The 17,388-nt window shown below is 55.1% G+C and overlaps 2 protein-coding genes across 2 annotated transcripts; both read left to right on the top strand.

Moving 5' to 3' along the window:
* Window positions 1-1,931: 1,931 nt before the first annotated feature.
* LOC121355595 lies at window positions 1,932-4,260 on the top strand. Its single transcript, XM_041471146.1, has 2 exons — window positions 1,932-3,535; window positions 3,569-4,260. Exons 1-2 carry the CDS (start codon window positions 2,179-2,181, stop codon window positions 4,258-4,260), a joined length of 2,049 nt encoding a protein of 682 aa, XP_041327080.1. The 5' UTR covers window positions 1,932-2,178.
* A 2,414-nt stretch (window positions 4,261-6,674) lies between these two features.
* Window positions 6,675-16,840, top strand: LOC121355619 (PH and SEC7 domain-containing protein 4-like). The gene is made up of 11 exons (XM_041471197.1): window positions 6,675-6,788; window positions 7,071-7,151; window positions 8,739-8,851; window positions 10,222-10,280; window positions 10,786-10,875; window positions 11,288-11,331; window positions 11,999-12,156; window positions 13,064-13,268; window positions 14,048-14,192; window positions 14,787-14,924; window positions 16,240-16,840. Exons 2-11 carry the CDS (start codon window positions 7,129-7,131, stop codon window positions 16,516-16,518), a joined length of 1,254 nt encoding a protein of 417 aa, XP_041327131.1. The 5' UTR covers window positions 6,675-6,788; window positions 7,071-7,128; the 3' UTR covers window positions 16,519-16,840.
* The last annotated feature ends 548 nt before the right edge of the window (window positions 16,841-17,388 follow it).

Here is a 17,388-nt window from a genome sequence, read left to right on the forward strand (position 1 = left end):
GTGGCACCGGGACACCGGGAGCTGGCAGGGGCCGGTGGCACTCGCTGGTGGCACCGGGGTGGCCGCGGGGGGACGGCGGCGGCTGCAGGTGCGGGGGGAGGGTCGGGGGGACCCCCGGAGTCGTGGCTGTGCCCCTCCCACTCCCTCTCCCTCTCCCCCTCCTCGCTTTCCTTCCTCCTCCTCCGCTCCCTCCCTCCCTTCTCTGAGCACTTCCTTCCTCCCTCTCTCCTTCCTCCTTCTCTCCTTCCTCCCTCTCTCTCTCTTCCTCCTTCCCTCTCTTCCTCCTTCCCTCCCTCGCTCCTCCCGCACTTCCTCCCTCCCTCTCTCCCGCCGCCCTCTCCCCGCCTTTCCTCCCCCTTCCTGAAGTCTTCCGTCCCTCTCCCCCACCCTTCCTTCCTTCCTTCTTTCCTTCCATTTTGGGGCCAGGACCCTTTTTTGGGGTAAGAACCCTCCTTTTGGGGTCTGGACCCTTTTTTGGGGGATCAGAACCCTCCTTTTGGGGTCAGAACCCTCCTTTTGGGGTCTGGACCCTTTTTTGGGGGATCAGAACCCTCCTTTTGGGGTCAGAACCCTCCTTTTGGGGTCTGGACCCTTTTTTGGGGGATCAGAACCCTCCTTTTGGGGTCTGGACCCTTTTTTGGGGGATCAGAACCCTCCTTTTGGGGTCTGGACCCTTTTTTGGGGGATCAGAACCCTCCTTTTGGGGTCTGGACCCTTTTTTGGGGGATCAGAACCCTCCTTTTGGGGTCTGGACCCTTTTTTGGGGGATCAGAACCCTCCTTTTGGGGTCTGGACCCTTTTTTGGGGGATCAGAACCCTCCTTTTGGGGTCTGGACCCTTTTTTGGGGGATCAGAACCCTCCTTTTGGGGTCTGGACCCTTTTTTGGGGGATCAGAACCCTCCTTTTGGGGTCTGGACCCTTTTTTGGGGGATCAGAACCCTCCTTTTGGGGTCTGGACCCTTTTTTGGGGGATCAGAACCCTCCTTTTGGGGTCTGGACCCTTTTTTGGGGGATCAGAACCCTCCTTTTGGGGTCTGGACCCTTTTTTGGGGGATCAGAACCCTCCTTTTGGGGTCTGGACCCTTTTTTGGGGGATCAGAACCCTCCTTTTGGGGTCTGGACCCTTTTTTGGGGGATCAGAACCCTCCTTTTGGGGTCTGGACCCTTTTTTGGGGGATCAGAACCCTCCTTTTGGGGTCTGGACCCTTTTTTGGGGGATCAGAACCCTCCTTTTGGGGTCTGGACCCTTTTTTGGGGGATCAGAACCCTCCTTTTGGGGTCTGGACCCTTTTTTGGGGGATCAGAACCCTCCTTTTGATAACCTTTGCCCCCCCCGCCCCCCTAAAATTTGGGGAACTTTTGGGGTCCCCTCGCCCTTTTTGGGGTCTCCCATAAACTTCGGGGTCCCGGGTGGGATTTTGGGCACTTTTGGGGTCCCCTCGCCCTTTTTGGGGTCTCCCATAAACTTCGGGGTCCCGGGTGGGATTTTGGGCTCCCGGGCGCGGTTTTTGGGGTCCCAGGTTTGGTGGGGTCCGGGAGTTTTTTGGGGTCCCGAAGCTCTTTAAGGGTCCCGGTTTTTGGGGGGGTCCGGGAGGTTTTTGGGGTCCCGGGGCTGTTTTGGGTCCCAAAGTTTTCCGGGGGGTCCTTTTTTTTTTGGGATCCCGGAGTTTTTTTGGGGTCCCGCCTGGGGGTGGGGGTTCTGCTTTTCTGGGGGTCCCGGCTGTGATTTTGGGGTCGCGGGGCTCTTTTGGGTCCCGAAGTTTTTTTTTTTGGGGATCCCGGGGCGATTTTCGGGGTCCCCTCCCCCCGTTTCCTGTCCCGGCGGGGCGGAAGCGGCGCGGGTGACGCGGGTGACACGGGGACGGTGACGCGGGGTGGCCGCGGGGACGGCGGGAGGTGACGGGGGCACCGGGAGTGGCACCGGGACACCTGCAGTGACCACTGTCCCAACCCCCACGCTGACCCCCTCCCCGACCCCAGCCCCGGCCGCGGTCCCGGACGTGTTCTGGGCCAGCCTGCTCCGTGCCCAGCTGTGTGTCCAGGAGCTCCAGGGGGCCATCGAGGGACAGACGGACACTGGGCACCACCATGGGCACCAGCACCAGCATGGGGCTGGGAGCGTCTCCCAGGAGCTCCAAGGCCCAGGATCCACGTTTGAGGAGATCTTCCAGGTGTGCATGGATGAGTCCATCCCACCCAAATCCATGGCCAAGGATGAGAACATCTCGCCCAAATCCGTGGCTGCGTTGGAGAACATCTTCCAGGTGTCCACAGATGGTTCCATCCCACCCAAATCCATGACCATGGATGGGAGCGCCTCCCAGGAGCTCCAAAGCCATGGATCCACGTCTGAGGAGCTCTTCCAGGTGTGCATGGATGAGTCCATCCCACCCAAATCCATGGCTGAGGATGAGAATGTTCTCCAGGTGTCTGTAGATGGTTCCACCCCACCCAAATCCATGTCCACGTTAGAGAGCATCTTCCAGGTGTCCACAGATGGTTCCAAATCCATGACCGTGGGTGGGAGCGTCTCCCAGGAGCTCCAAGGCCCTGGATCCACGTCTGAGGAGATCTTCCAGGCGTCCACAGATGGTTCCATCCCATCCAAGTCCATGCCCATGGATGAGAACATCTTCCAGGTGTCTGCAGAGGGATCCATCCCACCCAAATCCACGGCCATGGATGGGAACATCCCACCCAAATCCATGAACATGGATGGGAGCATTTTCCAGGAGCTCCAAGGCCATGGATCCATGCTTGAGGAGCTCTTCCGGGTGTCCATGGGTGTGGACATCCCACCCAAACCCATGGGTGTGGACATCCCACCCAAACCCATGGCCAAGGATGAGAATGTTCTCCAGGTGTCTACAGATGGTTCCATCCCACCCAAATCCATGACCGTGGATGGGAGCATCTCCCAGGAGCTCCGAGGCCATGGATCCACGTTTGAGGACATCCTCAGCATGTCCATGGGTGTGGACTTCCCACCCAAATCCATGCCCATGGATGAGGACGTCATTTCCACGGTGCCTACAGACGGTTCCATCCCACCCAAATCCATGACCGTGGGTGGGAGCATCTCCCAGGAGCTCCAAAGCCGTGGATCCACGTTTGAGGAGATCCTCCAGGCGTCCATGGATGAGTCCATCCCACCCCAGGCCGTTCCCGTGGACCAAAGCTTCGAGTTCCTCTTCGGGAGCATCACGTCCATGGCTGGGGACACCTCCCGTGGCCAGGTGACAACGGACGGGGCCACCCCAGCCAGTCTGGTGGCCACGGATGGGACCGACCCGTCCGAGTGCTGGGACAGGAACGTCTCACCCAACGTCACCAGCGTGGGTGGGGACATCTCCCACACGTCCGTGGGTGGGGACATCGCATCCCAGACCGTGACCAGGGATGGAGACACCTCACCCAAATTCGTCACCACACACGGGACCTTCTCTGCAGAGCACCTGGCCATGGGTTTGGCCATCTTGTCCCAGAACATGGCCTTGGACGTGGCCAGCTTGTCCAAGACTGTGACCACGGGAGGTCCCATCTCCCCCAGACCCATGACCACGGGAGGTCCCATCTCCCCCAGACCCATGACCACGGGAGGTCCCATCTCCCCCAGACCCATGACCACGGGAGGTCCCATCTCCCCCAGACTCATGACCATGGGTGGTCCCATCTCCCCCAAGCCCCAAGCCCCCAAACTCAGCCAGGAGGAAGAGGAAGGTGACGACGATGATGACGACCACCACGCCAACGATGACCGTGATGACCACAATGACCATGATGACCACAATGACCACCATAACCTAGTTGACCACCATGACCTCAATGACCACCATGACCTCGATGACCACAATGACCTCGATGATCACCATGATGACAACAATGACTTCAAGGACCACCATGACCTCGATGACCATGATGACCACCATGACCTCAATGACCACAATGACCATGATGACCACCATGACCTCAATGACCACAATGACCATGATGACCACCATGACCTCAATGACCACAATGACCATGATGACCACCATGACCTCAATGACCACAATGACCATGATGACCACCATGACCTCAATGACCACAATGACCATGATGACCACCATGACCTCAATGACCACAATGACCATGATGACCACCATGACCTCAATGACCACCATGACCATGATGACCACCATGACCATGATGACTACAATGACCTAGATGACCACCATGACCTCAATGACCACCATGACCAAACCCATGGCCAAGGATGAGAATGTTCTCCAGGTGTCTACAGATGGTTCCATCCCACCCAAATCCATGACCGTGGATGGGAGCATCTCCCAGGAGCTCCGAGGCCATGGATCCACGTTTGAGGACATCCTCAGCATGTCCATGGGTGTGGACTTCCCACCCAAATCCATGCCCATGGATGAGGACGTCATTTCCACGGTGCCTACAGACGGTTCCATCCCACCCAAATCCATGACCGTGGGTGGGAGCATCTCCCAGGAGCTCCAAAGCCGTGGATCCACGTTTGAGGAGATCCTCCAGGCGTCCATGGATGAGTCCATCCCACCCCAGGCCGTTCCCGTGGACCAAAGCTTCGAGTTCCTCTTCGGGAGCATCACGTCCATGGCTGGGGACACCTCCCGTGGCCAGGTGACAACGGACGGGGCCACCCCAGCCAGTCTGGTGGCCACGGATGGGACCGACCCGTCCGAGTGCTGGGACAGGAACATCTCACCCAACGTCACCAGCGTGGGTGGGGACATCTCCCACACGTCCGTGGGTGGGGACATCGCATCCCAGACCGTGACCAGGGATGGAGACACCTCACCCAAATTCGTCACCACACACGGGACCTTCTCTGCAGAGCACCTGGCCATGGGTTTGGCCATCTTGTCCCAGAACATGGCCTTGGACGTGGCCAGCTTGTCCAAGACTGTGACCACGGGAGGTCCCATCTCCCCCAGACCCATGACCACGGGAGGTCCCATCTCCCCCAGACTCATGACCATGGGTGGTCCCATCTCCCCCAAGCCCCAAGCCCCCAAACTCAGCCAGGAGGAAGAGGAAGGTGACGACGATGATGACGACCACCACGCCAACGATGACCGTGATGACCACAATGACCATGATGACCACAATGACCACCATGATGACCTCAGTGACCACAATGACCCAGATGACCACCATGACCATGATGACCACAATGACCACCATAACCTAGTTGACCACCATGACCTCAATGACCACCATGACCTCGATGACCACAATGACCTCGATGATCACCATGATGACAACAATGACTTCAAGGACCACCATGACCTCGATGACCATGATGACCACCATGACCTCAATGACCACCATGACCATGATGACCACCATGACCATGATGACTACAATGACCTAGATGACCACCATGACCTCAATGACCACAATGACCATGATGACCACCATGACCTCAATGACCACAGTGACCACGATGACCTCAACGACCACAATGACCTTGATGACCACAATGACCTCGATGACCACCATGACCTGGATGACCTCAATGACCACGATGACCACAATGGCTGTGATGACCACCATGACCTCAACGACCACAATGACCGTGATGACCACAATGACCATGATGACCATGATGACCACGATGACCACGGTGGCTCCTCCCATGAGGATGAAGACAAGGAGGACCTGGATGAGGAGGACCTTGAGGAGGACCTGGATGAGGATGAGGAGCCCCATTTCCACACCAACCCCCTGTTCCAGCGCCCGCTGCCCCCGGGGGTGCCCCCCTGGCGCCCCCACGGTGCCACCCTCGGGTGTCATCCCCTGGAGCGGGGTGAGTGTGGTGACCCCAAATTTGGGGGGGGATGGGGTTAATTTGGGGGGTCCCACCAGTCCTGATGGGAACCCCCGCCTTGGTGTCTTCTCCTCCCCCAGGACCACCCAGAACCCCGGAAATTGAGGACACTCCGGATCCACCTCCGGAATTTGGGGACCTCCCGGAATTTGGGGACCCCCCGGAATTTGGGGACCCCCCCTTGGTGTCTTCTCCTTCCCCAGGACCACCCAGAACCCCAAAATTTGGGGACACCCTGGATCCACCTCCGGAATTTGGGGACTCCCCAGAATTTGGGGACCCCTTGGATCCACCCCTGGAATTTGGGGACCCCCCCAAATGGATGGACCCAGAATGGGGGGGGCTGGACTCCCCCATCCCCCTGGAGGAGCCCCCCAGTTCCTGGGACCCCCCAGATTTACCCCAAAAGGAGGGACCCCAAAACTCCCAAATTCCCCCAGATTTACCCCAAAAAGAGGGACCCCAAATCCTCCCAGAACCCCCAAAAGAGGGACCCCAAATCCCCCCAGATTTACCCCAAAAAGGGGGCGACAAAACCGCCTCAGCCCCCCCAAATTTGCCCCTAAAAGAGGGACCCCAAAGACCCCAAAACCTCCCAGGTTGGCCCCAAAAAGAGGGACCCCAAAACCTCCCAAGCCCCCCAGATTTACCCCAAAAATGGGGACCCCAAAACTTCCCAGACCCCCCAAATTGGCCCCCAAAAGAGGGACCCCAAATCCCCCCAGATTTACCCCCAGCCCATTTCCCCCCCAACCCCCCCAATTTTTCCCAAAAATCCCCATTTTGCACCCCAAAATCCCCATTTTTTCCCAAAATTCTCATTTTTCCCCCCATTTTCCCCCCCAGGGAGGACCCCGTGTCCCTGGCCCGGCGCCTTTTCCGCCTGGACGGGGTCAGGAAGTCCCAGGTGGCCTCGTTCCTGCGCAAGGAGTGAGAGTTTGGGGCAAAAAAGGGGGATTTTGGGAAAAACTGGGGGGGAAATGGGAATTTGGGAAAGAAAATGCGATTTTTGGGGGAAAAAATTGGGATTTTTGGGGGGAAAATGGGGATTTGGGGGAGAAAAAAGTGAATTTTTGGGGAAAAAAGAAGATTTTTTTAGGTGGGAATTGTGGGATTTTTTGGGGATTTTTTTGGGAATTGAGGATTTTTTTGGGAGTTGAGGATTTTTTGGGGTGGGAGTTGAGGGTTTTTGTCCCCAAATTTCGTTGCCAGCACGGAGTTCAGCTCCCGCGTGGCGCAGGAGTACCTGGAGCTCTTCCAGTTCCAGGGAATGAGCCTGGAGCAGGCGCTGAGGTGAGAGCGGGATCCGGGATTTGGGGGAATTTGGGATTTTTGGGGGAAATTCGGGGATTTTTGGGGGAAATTCGGGGATTTTTGGGGGAAATTCGGGGATTTTTGGGATTTCTGGGAGGGATTTTGGGGGGGATTTGGGGATGACTTTTGGGGATTCTGGGGATTTCTGGGAAGGATTTTGGGGGGGATTTGGGAGATTTTTGGGAGATTTGGGGGAGTTTGGGGAATTTGGGATTTTTGAGGGGATTTTAGGGGATTTTTGGAGGGAATTTGGTGGAGGGGTTTGGGGATATTTTGGGGGGATTTTTAGGGCATTTTTGGGGCATTTTTTGGGAGCATTTTTGGGAGAATTTGGTGGATTTTTGGGGGGGGATTTGGGGCATTTTGGGGATGATTTGGGGTCACTTTTGGAGCACTTTGGGGTCACTTTTGGGGTGATTTTTGGGGTATTCCAGGCTGGTTTTGGGGTGTTTTAGGGGTATTTTAGGGATGTTTCAGGGTGTTTTGGGGGTGTTTGGGGTCACTTTGGGGTTTTTGGGGTCACTTTGGGGTGTTTGGGGTCACTTTGGGGTGTTTGGGGTCACTTTGGGGTGTTTGGGGTCACTTTGGGGTGTTTGGGGTCACTTTGGGGTGTTTGGGGTCACTTTGGGGTGTTTGGGGTCACTTTGGGGTGTTTGGGGTCACTTTGGGGTGTTTGGGGTCACTTTGGGGTGTTTGGGGTCACTTTGGGGTGTTTGGGGTCACTTTGGGGTGTTTGGGGTCACTTTGGGGTGTTTGGGGTCACTTTGGGGTGTTTGGGGTCACTTTGGGGTGTTTGGGGTCACTTTGGGGTGTTTGGGGTCACTTTGGGGTGTTTGGGGTCACTTTGGGGTGTTTGGGGTCACTTTGGGGTGTTTGGGGTCACTTTGGGGTGTTTGGGGTCACTTTGGGGTGTTTGGGGTCACTTTGGGGTGTTTGGGGTCACTTTGGGGTGTTTGGGGTCACTTTGGGGTGTTTGGGGTCACTTTGGGGTGTTTGGGGTCACTTTGGGGTGTTTGGGGTCACTTTGGGGTGTTTGGGGTCACTTTGGGGTGTTTGGGGTCACTTTGGGGTGTTTGGGGTCACTTTGGGGTGTTTGGGGTCACTTTGGGGTGTTTGGGGTCACTTTGGGGTGTTTGGGGTCACTTTGGGGTGTTTGGGGTCACTTTGGGGTGTTTGGGGTCACTTTGGGGTGTTTGGGGTCACTTTGGGGTGTTTGGGGTCACTTTGGGGTGTTTGGGGTCACTTTGGGGTGTTTGGGGTCACTTTGGGGTGTTTGGGGTCACTTTGGGGTGTTTGGGGTCACTTTGGGGTGTTTGGGGTCACTTTGGGGTGTTTGGGGTCACTTTGGGGTGTTTGGGGTCACTTTGGGGTGTTTGGGGTCACTTTGGGGTGTTTGGGGTCACTTTGGGGTGTTTGGGGTCACTTTGGGGTGTTTGGGGTCACTTTGGGGTGTTTGGGGTCACTTTGGGGTGTTTGGGGTCACTTTGGGGTGTTTGGGGTCACTTTGGGGTGTTTGGGGTCACTTTGGGTGTTTTTGGGGTCACTTTGGGTTTCGGGGTGCTGCAGGCAGTTCCTGCGGGCTCTGGTGCTCTCGGGGGAGACTCAGGAGCGCGAGCGAGTCCTGGGGCACTTCTCGAGCCGCTTCCACCGCTGCAACCCCGGCGCCTTCCCCTCGGCCGGTGAGAGCCTAACCCTAAAACCGAGCCTAAAACCGAGCCTAACCCTAAAACTGAGCCTAAAACCGAGCCTAACCCCCCTAAAACTGAGCCTAACCCCCCTAAAACCGAGCCTAAAACCCAGCCTAACCCCCTGAAACCGACCCTAACTTTGGGTGTTTTTGGGGTCACTTTTGGTGTTTTTGGGGTCACTTTGGTGTTTTTGGGGTCACTTTGGGTGTTTTTGGGGTCACTTTGGTGTGTTTGGGGTCACTTTGGGTGTTTTTGGGGTCACTTTGGTGTGTTTGGGGTCACTTTGGGTGTTTTTGGGGTCACTTTGGGTTTCGGGGTGCTGCAGGCAGTTCCTGCGGGCTCTGGTGCTCTCGGGGGAGACTCAGGAGCGCGAGCGAGTCCTGGGGCACTTCTCGAGCCGCTTCCACCGCTGCAACCCCAGCGCCTTCCCCTCGGCCGGTGAGAGCCTAACCCTAAACCCGAGCCTAAACCCGAGCCTAAACCCGAGCCTAACCCCTAAACCCGAGCCTAAACCAACCCTAAATCCCTGCTGCAACCCCGGCGCCTTCCCCTCGGCCGGTGAGAGCCTAACCCCTGAAACCGAGCCTAAAACCGAGCCTAACCCTAAAACTGAGCCTAAAACCGAGCCTAACCCCCCTAAAACCGAGCCTAAAACCGAGCCTAACCCCCTGAAACCGAGCCTAAAACCCCTGAAACCGAGCCTAACCCCTAAAACCCAGCCTAACCCCCCTAAAACTGACCTCAAATCCCTGCTGCAACCCCAGCACCTTCCCCTCGGCCGGTGAGAGCCTGAACCGAGCATAAACCTGAGCCTAACCCCCTAAAACCGAGCCTAACCCCCCTAAAACCGAGCCTAAACCCCCTAAAACTGATCCTAAACCAACCCCAAATCCCTGCTGCAACCCCGGCGCCTTCCCCTCGGCCGGTGAGAGCCTGAACCGAGCATAAACCTGAGCCTAACCCCCTAAAACCGAGCCTAAACCCCTAAAAGTGATCCTAAACCCACCCCAAATCCCTGCTGCAACCCCAGGGCTTTTCCCTCGGCTGGTGAGAGCCTAACCCCTGTAAAACCGAGCCTAAATCCCCTAAAACTGATCCTAAATCCCTGCTGCAACCCCGGCGCCTTTCCCTTCTGCTGATGAGACCCCAAATCCACCCTAAACCCACCCTAAATACCCCAAACCCCAAACCCAAACCCCAAAACCCAACCCAAACCCCCAAACCCCAAACCCCAAACCCCAAAACCCCAAACCCCAAAACCCCAAACCCCAAACCCTTTATCCCCCTTTGGGGTCCCTTCGGGGATTTTGGGGTCCCATTTTAGGGGATTTGGGGTCCCCTAAAACCCCAAATCCCCCCAGACTCCGTTCACGCCCTCACCTGCGCCCTGATGCTGCTCAACACCGACCTGCACGGCCAGGTGAGGCACCCCAAAAAAAACCCCAAAAAAACCCCCAAAATGACCCTAAACAGCCCAAAATAACCCCAAATCCACAAATGCCCCAGGAAAAAAACCCAAAATATCCCAAAATAACCCCAAAAATGACCCCAAATCTGCTCCAAATCCCCCAAAATCCAACGGAGCTCACGGCCAGGTGAGGCCACCCAAAAAAAAACCCCCAAAGATGACCCTAAATACCCCAAAAAACCCCAGAACCCATAAAATTTTGGGGTGAATCATCCCCAGGTTCCCTTTTGGGGTTTTTCCCCATTTTTGGGGTGATTTTGGGGCAGATTTTGGGGGTTTTCCCCATTTTTGGGGTGACTTTGGGTCAGATTTTGGGTCAGAATTTGGGTTTTTTCCCGTTTTTGGGGTGATTTTGGCTCAGAATTTTGGTTTTTTCCCCGTTTTTGGGGTGACTTTGGGTCGGATTTTGGGTCAGATTTTGGTTTTTCCCGTTTTCGGCCGGCCCTGCCCCCCGCAGCGCCTGGGCCGGGCCATGAGCAGCTCCGAGTTCGTCACCAACCTGAGCGGGATGATGGACGGCCAGGACTTCCCCCGGGAGCAGCTCAAGGTACCCAAAAACCCCAAAAAAAACCCCAAAAATCCCAAAACTGGGATTTCCTACAAGAAAAATGAGAAAGAAAAAAAAAAAAAACCCAAAAAAACCCCAGTGGGAAAATCTTAAAAATGTGGGGTGTGACCCTAAAAAATCCTAAAAAGGTCCCCAAAGAAGTCCCCAAAAAATCCTAAAAATAATCCCAAAAAATCTGAAAAAATCATGAAAAACCCTAAAAAAATTCCCCAAAAAAACCCCCAAAAAACTTTAAAAAAAAAAAAAAATCCGAAAAAAATCATACAAAAATCTGAAAAAAAATCCCAGAAAAATCCCCAAAAAATATCCCCAAAAAAATCTCAAAAACATCCCTAAAAATTCCCAAAAAATCTCAGAAAAATCCTTAAAAAAATCCCAATTTCCCCCTCAGGCTCTGTACGGCTCCATCCGAAGCCGGAAACTGGAGTGGGCAACGTGAGCGGGGATTTGGGGCAAATTTGGGGGGATTTGGGGGGATTTTATGGGATTTTGGGGGATTTGAGTGGGAATTTGTGGGATTTGGGTTGGATTTTGGGGGATTTAAATTGAAATTTATGGGATTTGGGTTGGATTTTGTGGGATTTTGGGTTGGATTTTGTGGGATTTTTGGTTGGATTTTCTGGGATTTTGGTGCAGAATTTATGGGATTTTGGGTTGGATTTTATGGGATTTTGTGAGATTTGGGTCAGATTTTCCAAGCGTTTATGGGATTTTGGTGCTGAATTTATGGGAATGTGGTTGGGTTTTGTGGGATTTGGGTGGGAATTTGTGGGATTTGGGTTGGATTTTGGGGGATTTAAATTGAAATTTATGGGATTTGGGTTGGATTTTGTGGGATTTTGGGTTGGATTTTGTGGGATTTTTGGTTGGATTTTCTGGGATTTTGGTGCAGAATTTATGGGATTTTGGGTTGGATTTTATGGGATTTTGTGAGATTTGGGTCAGATTTTCCAAGCGTTTATGGGATTTTGGTGCTGAATTTATGGGAATGTGGTTGGGTTTTGTGGGATTTGGGTTGGATTTTGTGGGATTTGGGTTGGATTTTATGGGATTTCTGCTGTTCCCCCACCAATTAATGGGATTCTTTTTGGGATTTTCACAGGGACGACGAGGACGAGCCCGGAGCCGATTCCCAAAAGCCCAAAAAAGCCCCGAAATTCCCAAATCCTGAAATTCCCCCGGAGTTTCTGGGGGGCTCCGGCCCCGCCCGCAGGGGGGTCCTGGCCAGGAAGGTCCTGGCAGAGAGCGACGGCAAAAAGGGTCGGTCGGGGGGATTTGGGGATTTATTGGGATTTGGGGTGGGTTTGTGGGAATTTAATGGGATTTGAGCCGGATTTGGGGGAATTTCATGGGATTTTGTGGGAAATTAATGGGATTTGGGGTGGATTTAATGGGGTTTCGTGGGGATTTAATGGGATTTTGTTGGGAACATTTTGGGATTTCATCATTTTTTGGGGTTTCCCCCCCACAGCTCCCTGGGGCTGGTTTGGGGTGGATTTTGTGGGAATTTCATGGGATTTTATGGGGAATTTAATGGGATTTTGTGGGGAATTTAATGGGATTTTTGTGGGGATTTCATGGGATTTTGTGGGAAATTAATGGGATTTGGGCTGGATTTAATGGGATTTTATGGGGATTTCACGGGATTTGTGGGGAATTCATGGGATTTGGGCTGGATTTCATGGGATTTGTGGGGATTTAATGGGATTTGGGCTGGATTTCCTGGCATGTTGTTGGGCCCATGTTGGGATTTCACCGTTTTTGGGTTTTTTTCCCCCAGCTCCGTGGGGCCGGCGGGGCTGGTTTGGGGTGGATTTTGTGGGAATTTCATGGGATTTTGTGGGAATTTCATGGGATTTTGTGGGAACCATGTTGGGATTTCACCGTTTTTGGGTTTTTTCCCCCCAGCTCCGTGGGGCCGGCGGGGCTGGTTTGGGGTGGATTTTGTGGGAATTTCATGGGATTTTTTTGGGCCCATGTTGGGATTTCACCGTTTTTGGGTTTTTTGGGATTTTGTGGGAATTTCATGGGATTTTGTGGGAATTCCATGGGATTTTGTGGGAATTCCATGGGATTTTGTGGGAATTCCATGGGATTTTGTGGGAATTTAATGGGATTTTTTTGGGCCCATGTTGGGATTTCACCGTTTTTGGGTTTTTCCCCCCAGCTCCGTGGGGCCGGCGGGGCTGGAAGCGTTTCCGGGCCGAGCTGCGGGGGTCGCTGCTGCTGCTGCAGAGGGACCCCCCCGAGGGCCCCCAGGAGGTTTTGGGGCTGCCCCACGCCCTGGCCCGGCCCCACCCCACGTACAGCAAGCGCCCCAACGTGTTCCTGCTGCGCGCCGCCGACCGGCGCGAGTTCCTCTGCCAGGCCCAGTAAGGCACCCCAAAAACGCCACCGGGGGGAGAAAGGGTGAAAAAGGGAGGAAATCCCAAAAAAAAAAATGGGAAATAGAAAAAAAATAATCCCGTGAGGATAAAGGGTGAAAAGTGGCAAGTGTGGGGAAATGGAAAATACTAAAAAAGGGTGAAATGAGGCGAGAAGTGTAATGGTAAAAAAATCTCTCAAATCTTAAAAAAGTCCCAAAAATGATGAAGAAATGGTAAATCCTAAAAATAATCCTGAAAGGGTGAATGGCTTGGAAAGGGTAAAAAAAAATCTAAATGCTAAAAAAATGCTATATACTAAAAAAAAACCAAATCCTAAAAAAAAAACCAACCAAACCTAAAAAAATCCCAATCCTAAAAAAATCCCAAATCCTAAAAAAAAAAAAAAAAAAAAAAAACAAAACTAAAAAAATCCCAATCCTAAAAAAAGTCCCAAATCCTAAAAAATAATTTGGGATACTTTTGGGGTATTTTTCGGATTTTTTGGGGGTATTTTGGGGATATTATTGGGGTAAAATCGGGGTATTTTTGGGAGGTATTTTGGGGGGAATTTTGGGGGGATTTTTGGGGGTATTCTCGGGGATATTTTTGGGGATTTTTGGGGGTATTTTTAGAGGTATTCTTGGGGTATTTTTGGGATATTTTTGGGGCACCTTTGTGGGTATTTTGGGGCTCTCTGTTTTTTTTGCAATATTTGGGGTTTTTGCGCCGTGCGGCGGGCGCGGCGTCGCGATGACGTCACCGGTGACGTCACGGTGACGTCACAGGAGCCCCCAGGAGCTGTCCCAGTGGGTGTTCGGGATCAACGTGGCCGCCGCCCTCTGCTCGTCCCCCCCGTTCCCCGCGGCCGTCGGCTCCCGGCGCCGCTTCGTGAGACCCATCCTGCCCTCGGCGCCCAGCCGCTGCCCCCCGGTGAGAAACAGCCCAAAAATATCCTAAAAACCCAAAAAACCCCAGTGAAATATCCCGTATCCCATGGAAACCCCAATGCCATCCTGCCCTCGGCGCCAGCCGCTGCCCCCCGGTGAGAAACACCCCAAAAACACCCCAAAAATACCCCAAAAACCCCATTGAAATATCCCGTATCCCATGGAAACCCCATCCCATCCTGCCCTCCGCCCCAGCCGCTGCCCCCCGGTGAGAAACACCCCAAAAATATCCTAAAAACCCAAAAAACCCCAGTGAAATATCCCGTATCCCATGGAAACCCCATCCCATCCTGCCCTCCGCGCCAGCCGCTGCCCCCCGGTGAGAAACGCCCCGAAAATCTCACAAAAAATATCCTAAAAACCCAAAATACCCCACAGAAACACCCAAAAACCCCACTGAAATATCCCCTATGCCACGGAAACCCCAAATCCCAAAAAACCCCAAAATACCCATAAAAACCCAAAAATCCCAAAAACCCCAAAAATGACCCCAGTGTCCCTGTGCCACCCCAATATCCCCAATGTCCCCAATGTTCCCAGTGTCCCTGTGCCACCCCAATGTCCCCAATGTCCCCAGGAGCAGCAGCTGTGCCAGCTGCGCCGCTGGCTGGGGACGGTGACGTGCCAGCTCCTGGAGCACCAGCGGCTCCTGCCCGAGGGACGGGGACGGGAGCAGGAGGAGCACCGGGCACACGGGGACTTCCTGAGGGACGAGGTGACACTGGGGACATGGGGACATGGGGGTGGCACAGGGGACATTGGGGATATTGGGGACACTGGGGACACCGGGCCACTGGGACTTCCTGTGGGATGAGGTGACACTGGGGACAGAGGGGACATTGGGGGAAATGGGGACAGTGGGGACACCGGGCACACGGGGACTTCCTGCGCCAGGAGGTGACAATGGGGACACTGGGGAGGCACAGGGGACATTGGGGACACTGGGGACAGAGGGACTCTGAAATATCCCCTATGCCACGGAAACCCCAAATCCCAAAAAACCCCAAAATACCCATAAAAACCCAAAAATCCCAAAAACCCCAAAAATGACCCCAGTGTCCCTGTGCCACCCCAATATCCCCGATGTCCCCAATGTTCCCAGTGTCCCTGTGCCACCCCAATGTCCCCAATGTCCCCAATGTCCCCAGGAGCAGCAGCTGTGCCAGCTGTGCCGCTGGCTGGGGACGGTGACCCCGATGTCCCCAATGTCCCCAATGTCCCCAGGAGCAGCAGCTGTGCCAGCTGCGCCACTGGCTGGGGACGGTGACCCCGATGTCCCCAATGTCCCCAATGTCCCCATTGGTGTCCCCAATGTCCCCAGGAGCAGCAGCTGTGCCAGCTGCGCCGCTGGCTGGGGACGGTGACGTGCCAGCTCCTGGAGCACCAGCGGCTCCTGCCCGAGGGACGGGGACGGGAGCAGGAGGAGCACCGGGCACACGGGGACTTCCTGAGGGACGAGGTGACACTGGGGACATGGGGACATGGGGGTGGCACAGGGGACATTGGGGATATTGGGGACACTGGGGACACCGGGCCACTGGGACTTCCTGAGGGATGAGGTGACACTGGGGACAGAGGGGACATTGGGGGAAATGGGGACAGTGGGGACACCGGGCACACGGGGACTTCCTGCGCCAGGAGGTGACAATGGGGACACTGGGGAGGCACAGGGGACATTGGGGACACTGGGGACAGAGGGACTTCCTGCTGCAGGAGGTGACAACGAGGAGCCTGGGGACAGAAGGGACATTGGAGGGATGGGGACACTGGGGACAGAGGGGACAAAAGGGACACAGGGGACAGCGGGGACAGGGTGACACTGGAAGGTGCCACCGAGGTGCCACCAAGGTGCCACTGAGGTGACTCAGGTGTGACACGGTGACACTGGGAGGTGACACTGGGGTGCCATTGAGGTGACATAGGGAGTGACAGTGGGGTGACATTGCGGTGACCCGGGGGGGTGACACGGTGACATTGGGGGGTGCCACCTCGGTGCCACCCTGGTGACCTGCGTGTCCCTGTCCCCGCAGCGCCAGCGCTGCCTCACCTACGTGCAGGCGCTGGGGACGTGGCTGCGCGGGGACAGCGGGGACAGTGCCACCCTTGGGGACAGCCAGGAGCTCGGGGACATCCCCGAGTGCCCCCTTGGGGACAGCCCGGAGTGTCCCCACGTCCCCGCGCCGCTCACCAAGTGCCACTCGAGTCCCTCGCTGGCCCCGGAGCCGCCCCTGGGCCGCGTGCGGCGCCACATCTCGGAGCGCAGGGCCACCCGTGTCACCGTCCCCAAGCGCCACCGGGACCGCCCGTGACAGACCTGGATTGTCCCCCAGGATTGTCCCCAAGTGCCACCCGGAGCGGCTGTGACACCCCCGTGGGGACCCTGCCACCACGTGCCACCCCAGGGACAAGGGACACTCCCAATGTCCCCAATGCTGTCCCCAATGTCCCCTCCCCCCCTGGTACGAGGCTTTTGGGGGGTCCCGCTCTGAGCACCCCCCCCCCCCGGGATTGGGAACAACTCAGGGAAATCCCAAAAATCCCAAAAACCCCGTTCCCAAAATTCCCAAAAATCCCATTCCCAAAAATCCCATTCCCAAAGGAATTTTGGGGGATTTTGGGGGAGAATTTGGGATTCCCCCGCTGCGGCTGTGCAATAAAGGTTCAGAATTCCGGAATTTTGGAGAATTTTGGGATGGGGGAGGGAGGCATTTTGGGAAGAGGGAAAATGGGGATGGATTTCTGAGCCTGGAGATCCCAGCTTTTCCCAAATTCCCAAAAAAACGCCGCAAAATCCCAAAGGAACTCCTGGATCCCAAATTCCTTGGACCCCAAACTCCTGGGATCCCAAACTCCCGGATCCCAAATTCCCCAATCCCAAACTCTCCGATCCCAAACTCCTGTAGTCCCAAATTCCCCGATCCCAAACTCCCCAGCTGATCCCAAAGCCCTCAATTGATCCCAAACCCTTCAATGGATCCCAAATCCCTCAGCCGATCCCAAACTCCCCACCGGATCCGAAACCCCTCAGTCAATCCCAAGCTCCCCAGCGGATCCCAAAGCCTCGATGGATCCCAAACTCCTGGATCCCAAATTCCCCGATCCCAAACTCCCCAGCTGATCCCAAAGCCCTCAATTGATCCCAAACCCTTCAATGGATCCCAAATCCCTCAGTCGATCCC

The sequence above is a fragment of the Pyrgilauda ruficollis genome, unplaced genomic scaffold (assembly GCF_017590135.1).
Source record: "Pyrgilauda ruficollis isolate IOZ18807 unplaced genomic scaffold, ASM1759013v1 scaffold258, whole genome shotgun sequence".
In the NCBI taxonomy this organism is placed as follows: Eukaryota; Metazoa; Chordata; class Aves; order Passeriformes; family Passeridae; genus Pyrgilauda; species Pyrgilauda ruficollis.